Below are 10,514 nucleotides of genomic sequence, written 5' to 3' on the forward strand. Positions count from 1 at the left end.
GTAGTTCGAAATAGTGTCCAAATTCTACCCATAACGACAAGCAACACTGAAAATCCGTACAATTCCGTCATTAACAAACAGTATTATTTTAATAGTACTGTTTGTTAACGTGGTCTGAGCATACAAATTTCCATATAAATCTCATTGAAACAGTAGTATTTCGGGTCAAAACAACAGTGGAACTGTTTTACTATTTTAATAGTCAAACAGAGGTGATGTGATGTGGTCTGAGCATACAAATTTCCATATAAATCTCATTGAAACAGTAGTATTTCGGGTCAAAACAACTGTGGAACTGTTTTACTATTTTAACTGTTTTACTATTAAAATAGTAAAAGAGTTCCACTGTTGTTTGACCCGAAATACTGTTTCAATGAGATTTATATGGAAATTTGTATGCCCAGACCACGTCACCTCTTACTAGGGGTTAACTGCATCGCTAGCGGTTAGCTATCGCTAACAACTGAGATGCACTTAACCCCGGAGATTAGCATCGTATGTACTCACTGGGGGTAGGACGGAGTCCCAGGTTACCGGGCTACGGGCGAAATTGTGTATCGGGATGTAATAATTCCCAACCAATTACACAGTTTTTGCTCAAATATAGTACAATATATTGGAATCACATCGAGATATTTCGCATTTTGTTCTTCAACTGACGATATATATACAATAAAATTACTCTTTGGCTGAAAGATTGACAACTACAGCAGTGATCAAGATACCTCGTACTATTAATAGTAATTTACTGTACGTCTGGTAACATTTCAAAAATAATATTCCATTTTCTCGCAAAATGGGATTATCCAAAATGTCATTTTCAAAATGGAGGTAAAAGGTCCATTTTGTAATGTGGCGTTTTGGACCTCTTCAACGAGTAAATCCCACGTGGAATTTTTGGATTTGGGTTAAACCTCTGCAAGCAAGACATCTTTCAATTTTGATCAGATTTGTTGAATTTGGCCCTAAAATAGCACTTTGGGCCTGAATATTGCAATATTTCTGGTTACCAGAGGAACCCTTACTCATCTACTTGTCAAATATGATGTTACTGATCAAATATGTAAATATAAAGGTATATTTCCATCGCCCTTGGACTCAAATTCTCGTTGGCTGTAAATTATTCACGCCAATCATAATATATAGTGAAGTTGACATATTTCCAAGTGGGATAAACTGGGACAATGGATGCATTTGGATGCACAACACACAGCTCACAAGGGGTTTGCAAATAGCAATCGTTTGCTATCGCAAACGATTGTTAATGCGTAAACCCCTGGCATAGCATTACACGTACGTTATCCGGGGAGGAATGGGTACTGTTCTGGTGAAAGCATATTGGGCGGCTGGTGACCATGATGACGTCAACAATTATTCTTTGGGATGAATTCGATGATTGGGTATATCCCCATGGATAATATCATACTATTAATAGTACTAGTAATAGTTAGTAAGTATCATTTGAGGCGTTTTTCCGTGTTTCTTCACAGTCCGATTTCCCCAGTTACTGTACTCAGTCATTACATCTCTGGGTTAGAGGTCTATAGACCTCTAACCCAGAGATGTAATGACTGAGTGGCTAAGAATGGGCTGATGACCCAGTGATAATGTTTTTAAGGTTATGAATCGTCGCTCAAGCAGGAAATATCCGACGAGGAGTCGAGATCCCCAACGAAGTGATCGAGTCATTTCCAAACTCTACCCAGTGTTCGCCCAAGGTATTTAGGTGTCAAATACCCAATTTATGTACTGTGTAAGGTAATAGTTCACCTTTTGTTATTTTTTAGGCAGCATTTATCCAACACCTTCTGTTAAAAACCCGGTATACACCCAGCGAGAGGGTAAATAAAACCACAATTAAGTACACATCCCAATTTCTATTTTTAGAATAATTGACTACCGAGCTTGGTGTCGGAGCCATCAGACCCCGCATGATCAGCAGCAAGAGATATACCCCCAGCCAAGCACATGGACAATCTGGCCTTCCGCTTTTTCTTGTGCTTTTGACTTGCCTTTCTCTTGTCCTTTATGAGCTTCGTACCAATGGCATTTAGTCGATTGATGTACTGGAGTATTTGTTTGTTTAAACGTGACGTCGGTGGCGTATCGAACGAACTGGAAGTTCTTGAATTGATTCCCTGATGCGATAAGGTTCTTCATGGACCACTGCTCGGCAAGCTGAGCGTCGTAGGACCGCATGAAGAAGGGGTGAACGGCCTTGATGTACCCAAGGACGCGCTTCTCGAACGTGGGAGGTTTCTGCGAGAAGACAAGGGCCACGACGTCCTGATTTGCCACAGTGCTTCATCGACGCAAGCCTCATAAGGAGGAGGTCCCTTGCTGTCACCTCGGACTTTCGTCCAGACCCAACGTTCCAGTTCTTGGACACGAAATGGCGCAGGTCAGCCCACAAAAGATCGAACTCAGACGGCGAAAAGTTCGTGAGGGAGAATATGCCTTCGGGACCTTGGGTTGAGAGAAAGGCGTCGTAGATGGGGGAGTTGGAGTCTGCATCCTCATCGGGCTCCTCTTGGCGCACAGTCGTGAATCGAGCGAGTTTGTCGCGGCGCTGTTGCTCGAGTTCCTCAATCAAGGCCATGCCCCGCGTGAATGCACGTGTGTTTACATGCGATGGTTGTTGGGTGGGCTGGGATGTTGGCTGTGAAGGGCTCTGCGAGTCTTGCAAGGTGTATCGGCGAGGCATGGAGATAGTTTGGTGCGGGTTATTGGAGAACAAGCAGTGAATTCGGAAGTGATTGAGTGTTTTCCAATTAAGTGGATGGATTTGAAAACGATGCGCGCCAAACGAATTCACCCAATCAACTGTAGGCAAATACATGTGTGCGCATAGTCGTGGCGCCTGTCGATTACTCGTATTGATAACCAATGATTTGGATTACTCTAAAATAATTGCGATAATCAAGAATATTAATTGTCACACGCAAATCATAGGATCGGTCATCAGGTGGTCGTCAGCATTGGCATTTTAATAACCATATGATTTTATTTGATCGGAAATTCACAATGACTAACACATGTTTTTGTGCCTATTAGTGCGCTCGGAAAGTGTCTCTCTGGATGTATGGTAGTGGTAGTTAGTCCATACATAGTACAGTACTCCGGAGTAGTATTTTGCTCGAAATCGATCCATGCTCGGAAATGCTCCATCGTTTGCTCGAAACAATTGCGCACCCACAATGACCACTACTGTGCCGTCATGGCACGCTACAAGTGCATGAGAACACCTCAAAGAGAGCCGCGAACGATACCTACAGCGCCGTGCAGAGCGGTTTGCGACAGAAACTGCCCGCGCCAGCCGTACTTCGCGTGGCATGTCCCTTGCCTCCCATGGCGAGTAAGTGTAGTCGCCGCTGATAAATGATGCATGTGGTTTTTAATAATAATAAACGGCATACAAACAACAAGTATAAATATATTTTATTGTGCAAACTTTGTCTTTGATTCCGATCTACTTGGAAGTACTACTCAGTTATTGCTATCGAGTCAATTTGGAAATGACTTGGATATAGGAAAACACTGTTTCTTCAGAATTAATTCTATATGAGTTTCATTATGACCTGTCACTATTTTAATTAAAAAACGGTTTTTTAATATTATACCGCTATTTGTATTGAATTGTATAATTATTTAATATATTATGGGGGTGTCTCGTGTGGCGAGTTTATTTCCGACTTTTACAAATTTCGAAATGGCAGGTTTAAATCCGGCTGGAGGTAGTACACTAGAGCAAGTCATCAGTAGCTAAAGCATACTTCGAAGTTCTAAAAGTATTGGATATAAACGAGGAACATTCATTCTCTTCCGAAATATGTGATGAACTGGTTTGGTGACCTATTGAAACAGCATTTCGGGTCAAAACAACAGTGGAACTGTTTCAATGAGCGAATTATTCCTGAAAATCCACAAATGAACAAGCTGTATGGGGTGCAATGTAGTAGCTAGGCAGGCTCCACGTGTAAGTACATCCAAGGCAATAACACTCGTTATAAGTTACACAGATATCAGATCAGCTAGCTTGTTTTGAGAAAGCACACAATGCGCGTGACAACCGCGTTGCTCCATGCATTCAGGGCGGTACATAGCGGATCCAAGACGCATTCCGCGATGAGAAGGAAGTTCATGGCGTTGGGTGGCGGGAGTCCAGTGAGCATGGCGAACGCACACATGACGATGGCCACGCCTCCATTGCGCACCGGCACGACAGCGTATGCCCCCAACGTGGCCAACACCACCACAAGCACGATCTTGGACGGCGTCAGGTACACTTGCAGGCCAGCGTTGGAGAACATCCAGAGCATCGAGAGGGCGATGTAGAGTCCGCCGCCGCTCTTGTTGCACGTGACCCCCACGTCCAATGCAAAGCGGGAAGTGGTACAAGGCGCCGAGCCTGGCGCGCGGTCGATATTGCGAGCCAGCACTGTTTGCCCAGCTCGACTTGAAGACGTGCCAATGTTGTACCATAGCGCTTCTTTCACAGCCCCGAGGAACTTCCACGGATGCACTTGGCCTCGCGTAGTTAGGACAAGGAACAATGGCAGCACCGCCACCATGTGCACCGCCGCCACGACCCCAAAGCACATCACGTACCACGTGAGTCGGACGAGATCGTTGGCAGCAGACGCGACAAACACATTGTGCGTAGTCATGTAAATCGGTCCAGCGATCAACGACATCAAGGCCACCGGTAGGCCAGCGACCACCCATCCTGTCATGATTTCAAACGTGCGCACGAGTTCGCGAAGGAGATCCAGTAGTTTGGTCGACGTAGCTCGAGTGTACGTGCCAGTGGCCACGCCTAAGCTAAACGCGCCGAGCACGAGATGGACGAGGTTGACATTGATGGCATTTGTAAACGAAGTGGACGTGAGCAGGACTTGGACGAGTTCGGGCAGCGAAGACGACTCGAGGGTGCGGAATCGGTTCACAGTCGGATCAATCTCAATCGAACGGCGGCCTACGTCGCCCACGTAAAACGCAAGTTTGCCTTCCATGGACCCATTATACGGAGCACAGTGTAGAGTGTGCGACGTCGCGTTGATGTATTGCAAAAACGTCGATGCAGGGGATGGGCACTTGAGTAGGGCTTTGGGGCGACGAAAGTAATAAGTCGACCCTTGAAATCGAGGCAACAAGTACACCCCCAACGCGACCCCTTGCCCCACAACCAGCAGCGTGGTCACGAACGACAGCCACAGCACCCGCCATCCCGCCTTGCCTAACCGTGGGGACGGTTGCGCAGTGATCGTAGCCGCCACGAGCACAATGTTGACAAATGCTTGGGGGTAGACAACGCATGTGAGCGCTCGTAGGTATAACACTCCGAGCTGGTTGATGGCCTTTTGAGCTAAGCGGTCCGACGACGCGTCCCAGTACTTTAAACTTGCCTTGATGCCGTCCATAGTGAGAACGTACGCGAGAAGCAATCCCAAGCTTGCGCCGAGCAGAGTGCCAGGCGCGCCCAAGTATAATTGCAGCCAGTTGGCTCTGGATTCGTGGTGGTGATGGTGCCGCGACGTGGTGGGGAGCGCGTCCGTGGCGTTCGAAGAGGGGGCGGCGGTGGAGGCATGACCGAACGCGGAGGTGCTGCCGCTGCCGGCCACTGAGATGTGCTCGCTCGTGGGCATTGCTGGAAATGGATACATCAGTACTAACATAAATAGTACTACTTCGAAGTATTAACGTTATGAGAGAAAGGACTGATGGGTGGTGGATTGAAATGGGTGCTACTCGGCCCTGTCACAGCTCGAAGCTGCATTCAAAATCCCTGGATGATGTAGAGGTATCGATTGCAAAGCGTAATGCATTATCAGAGGCAATACTTATGTATTGAAGAGTTGAACGGTGGACGTATTATATATGTATTACTAGAGGGTACTGGAAAAGACGTTTAGCCATTTGTGGGTTTTCATATGGGATTGCCTTATACTATCGTACTAGTAAGTATAATACGAAGTGTACTACCGGTACTAGGTGAGCCCGTTGCTCTGCCGTCGTGTTAATTGCCGGTTGGAGCAAGATATGTAGTTTTTGTTGCTACTTATTATTGTTGTCATAGTTGAGCCTGGCATAGTTTCATACATTTTCTGTTTGTAGTATGCATTTTCAAAACTCTCCTGTCTGCGGTACAACGGGGTCCGGTATTTTGCCAGAAGATGGGAATCAGTTCTTTTGCGTATGGTCCACTGAAAGTAGTATAGGCTGCGGTAAAAACTTTGCAGCTATGCTAAGACTAAGCCGTGCATCTCAAACTCACCACCCTGTGATCTTTGACGCGTGGCGTGTTGACTTTTAAGCAGTTAGCTCCACCTCTCATGAACAACCAATAGCGCCGCCGTTTGACACGCGACGTGTCGGTGCCAACTTTTGGGTATGCTCAATCGCATCGCTAATTATCTCGTGATATGTTGGTCAGAACCCTTTCGTCCGATGGTGGTGATCTTCCCACCATCCGAACGGGTAAAACCCTACTATCAGCGGAACTCCAGTGTAATCCACTTCGTACAGTACTACACTAAGCTTACTGTTATTACTGTAGTACTACTAACTGTAAGCTTAGTACACTGTACTGTAGTACAGTTTGCCGATGTGTACGTCCAATTATTTACTGTATACAGTACTACTATTATTAATAATACTACTAGTAGTACGTAGTATTGATTTCAAATATCCGTGATAGTACTTGTATTCGTGCGTCATCCAAACGTCATCCCAACGTCATCCAATATTAATATTAGGCCAAATCTTAATTGAGACTCTCATCTCTTCTAATTAGGATCATCATGAGGATAATGCTAGGTCATTGCATACAGGCCTCGTCAGGGAGCGGTACGGCCTACGGCCAACCTGTAGCTGCCCGACAAGAAGAAAAGATAGATCATTCGGTGAAGTGAGAAGCTTAGATCCGCGCTTGCGCAGTCGGCCTCCCGGGCGTTCGGGGCCAACGTAAGGCTTGGTCACTACTTTAGGTTTCACCCAATGTCATCCACGCTTTTAATTCAACAATTATATTATATTAACCATAGTATCCAAGGTTGGCATTAATATTCAATGCTGTAGTACTACGTAGTATTAATACTAGTAACGTAAAAAACCAATTTAACATTCCGTCACGTGAATGAAATGCAAAAACGGCGTAGAAGCCATTGGTAATAGTCATTCAAGATTGGTTTTAAGTTCCCTAGTCGACACGGGCCACATTGGGTTGGATCTGAGGTTTTGTCGAGTGTTAAACTTGGTGGACATCCATCCACAATATATATTTAACTCTATAAAACAGTACCCTTGTATAAATTATATGCAACCTGTTGTAACCGCTTACCCTAAACACAGAATTTCAATGCTCAAACACATACATACTTTAAGATAAAAAAAGATATCCTAAATTGGTTATCAAAATGTGAGAACAAATGCTTAGAAAGTAACAAATTTACCTGTGAAGTTCATCGCCTAAACTGACGATTCGATTATGAACTGAAAGAGGCGCGACTTGTCTATTGGAATCACTATTCAAAACTCAAATATCGTAACGGACTCAAAAGTTATGTCCATTCTACTCCGACGCCTCCAAAAAAGTTATCCTAAATTGGTTTTTTACGTTAAGTCTTAAGTATGATGGTTTGTTTGGTGGGTTGTCGTGGTTGGTGGGATATCGAGATGTTATTGGCTTAAAATCAGACACCCTGTCAACAAATTGATACATCGAGTGTACTCATTCAACAAAGAAACTCGTCATTTGTCAAAAATCGTATTTACAGTATTCGAACAAGGTGTCTGACTTTAAACCAATAACATCTCGATATTTCGTGTTAGCATTGTTTGATTGGATATGACGAATTGTATGCAAATTCTTTATTATACAGTTAACAGTAAGGTGATTTATGTATTTCACCTAGTGTGCATTTCACTCGTTATGGCTATTCACACAATAAACCTGGGTGTTTGTACCCCAGTGTTTTAGATAATCCGCACCGTGATTTACTGTTAGGATGTCACGTTTGTATTTTTAGGGAGGTCATTTATGCAACTCCCTCGCTTTTGAACATTTGAAAAGTGCAAATCGAAGTTATATCTGCTATTCTCGGGACCAAATTGCACAATTCACTGTTCATCATGAAATTTTTTGATATTACAAATGACACACAGCGAGGACATGCGCCGGAGTTCTACCGTAAAGCGTATGGTGCCACATCGTAGAAAACCACGCCATCTTCTTGTTCCATCGCGTAGTACATGCTACCTGGAATAACAGCCAAGGTGTTTTGGTCACGTAAGCATCACATGTGATTGTTATTGCTCAGAGTTATTTGGCATTTATAAAACCCCAGTGAATTAGCTAAAACAACAGGTATTTATTCAACTTTGTAACACAGTTACAGAAGAAGTATCACGACGCCAAAACAAGTGCAAAGCACAATACTACGTAGTACTATTTACGTAGTAAGTTACTTGACGTTAAATCATCAAAGGTGATCCCGGCCAAAGTGACCTTGCCAGCCACCCTGGATGGGTGGGTTTCCACGACACCAGTAGCTTTGCATGTAAAAGTTTCAGTACAGGTAATATCATTCATTGCTTAACGTTAAAAAAACAATCGGCCAGCTTGGCATACTTGCTGAGCCGCTTGGTAAATATGATATTTTCGGATCGTGTTTGATCGAATCTACCTGAGTGTGAAATCGGAATAGCGTGGTTTTACTTGACAAAGATATGTCTTCAGTCCATTACTACCCTTCTTCAATACTGTACTACTAGTACTGTAGCACAGTATCCGATCTGTTAGCTCCTCCGGCCCGTCCAAGACACCCCAACGATAGGCTGCAGGATGAAAGCCGCATCCTTCCTTAGCAAGTAGGCTTGGTGGTTGAGGGGACTGGAGTCAGTAGGTGCAGGAGTTGTTGGAGCACGAGTAGAAGTAGGGTAGGTTCCGGCGTAGACACAATTGTTATGATAGGCTCCGGGGTGGTCCGTATAGCGATCTCTTGTGGGGGGGTAGATGCTGTGGCTTTCCCCCTCGACGCCGTTGTGAATACAACGTCCACTACTATCGGTACCTTCTGGAAAATGAACAGGCTGGTTACGCACACATCTAGTTATAGCGTCCAGAAACCATGGCGACCTCTACCGCACGTTTAGCTTCATGCACTTGCAACACACATGAAAAGTACTTCAAGTAAATAAAATAGAGGTAAAATATAAAAATGTTTTTAAAGAATGATGTGCGGCAGCACGTAATGGAGAAGCTTAACCTAACGGGCGGGAACTTTTCCTGCGTGATAGAATCTCTCACCTGGGCCTAAACCAATAAAAGAACTCTGGAAAGTACAGCTATCTATATATTAGCCAATACAATATTGGATTAAATAAGAGTCCCTGAGCAAGAAAGAAATTACTTGTCGCTGATTGGCTATAATCCATTTCGGATTTCTATGGGCAGACTGGATATTAGCCAATCATACATGTCTCGGCTCGGGTTGTACGAACGACCCTGGGTGAAGTACTTTGTTCACACTATTAATAGTATCAGTATCCTAGCAGTAGGTACTAGTAGCCTACTTAGTCGACACAAATCACGCAAAACGCTCTATTCTTTCCGCACTCTGTCCGGTCTTACTACTACTACGACTGCTAGGATTACTACAGTACGATCCCCCTCAAATAGATTTCGAAGTCCGGCCGATCTACTAGTTAGTACTAGTACTACTACTTCCTCTCTACATGTATGTTATAGCTGTTAGTCCATATCGGCGGCCTTGCCAACGGAGCTATCTTCTTCAGTTGTGAGCGCCACCAGCTCGCACGCAGTGTCACAGACGACCAGTAGATCCGGATTGATCGAGTCCGGCGGCAGCAAGTAACATGCGACAGTGGTAAGGAGGAGGCAGGTGCCGTAGATGCCGCAGACGCCCGCCACAGACATGGACTCGCTGTCTGCGATGAACGGAGTGACGAAACCTCCCAGCCGACACATGGCAGATGCGATGCCGTGGCCGCTTGTGCGCACTATCGAGTATATTACAAGTAAGTGGAAATGCAATACAAAACATGGACAAGAGTATAGAGTGACTGAGTGTACATATACACAACTACAAGTATGTAGTAGTAGTAGTTAGTAATAGCTCTCGCAAGAATACTACTAGTACTACTAGTATGAGTAGGCTTTACGAAACACAAGATCATCAAGCGAGCCGCGTCGATTTGAACTCACTGATGAGTGCAAAACCCAATAAAACCCAACAAGTCGTGTAAATGGAAGAGACATACATACAATAAGGTGGAATTAACTGTCGTATATATATATATATATATATATATATATATATATCGTCATGGATATTGCTTATAATTTAACAAATCAAGTATACACGAAACAACGACTAGTAGTAGCCATCTACTAGTAGCAGCCATCTAGTAGTAGTAGGTAAGTATCCATATTCGTTCAAAGTAGTTAAAAAAACAAAATTATAAATTATTTTTTTGGGGGGAAGCATACATAA

At 44.2% G+C, this 10,514-nt stretch overlaps 3 protein-coding genes across 3 annotated transcripts in view; all 3 read right to left on the minus strand.

Annotated features, from left to right (window-relative positions):
• Positions 1–1,935: 1,935 nt before the first annotated feature.
• H257_13388 (hypothetical protein) lies at positions 1,936–2,704 on the minus strand (the record flags this gene model as incomplete). Its single annotated transcript, XM_009840886.1, has 2 exons — positions 1,936–2,286; positions 2,348–2,704. The coding sequence occupies 2 exons, from the start codon at positions 2,702–2,704 to the stop codon at positions 1,936–1,938; spliced, it is 708 nt and encodes a 235-aa protein (XP_009839188.1).
• A 1,327-nt stretch (positions 2,705–4,031) lies between these two features.
• Positions 4,032–5,645, minus strand: H257_13389 (hypothetical protein; the record flags this gene model as incomplete). Its single annotated transcript, XM_009840887.1, has 1 exon — positions 4,032–5,645. One exon carries the CDS (start codon positions 5,643–5,645, stop codon positions 4,032–4,034), a length of 1,614 nt encoding a protein of 537 aa, XP_009839189.1.
• A 3,943-nt stretch (positions 5,646–9,588) lies between these two features.
• Positions 9,589–10,514, minus strand: part of H257_13390 (hypothetical protein) — a 3,400-nt gene continuing 2,474 nt past the window's right edge. Inside the window, exon 7 of the mRNA XM_009840888.1 lies at positions 9,589–10,020. Coding sequence (XP_009839190.1) covers positions 9,752–10,020 — 269 coding nt within the window. The 3' untranslated portion in view covers positions 9,589–9,751. The remainder of the gene's footprint in view (positions 10,021–10,514) is intronic.

The sequence above is a fragment of the Aphanomyces astaci genome (assembly GCF_000520075.1).
Source record: "Aphanomyces astaci strain APO3 unplaced genomic scaffold supercont1.48, whole genome shotgun sequence".
Lineage (NCBI taxonomy): Eukaryota > Oomycota > Saprolegniomycetes > Saprolegniales > Verrucalvaceae > Aphanomyces > Aphanomyces astaci.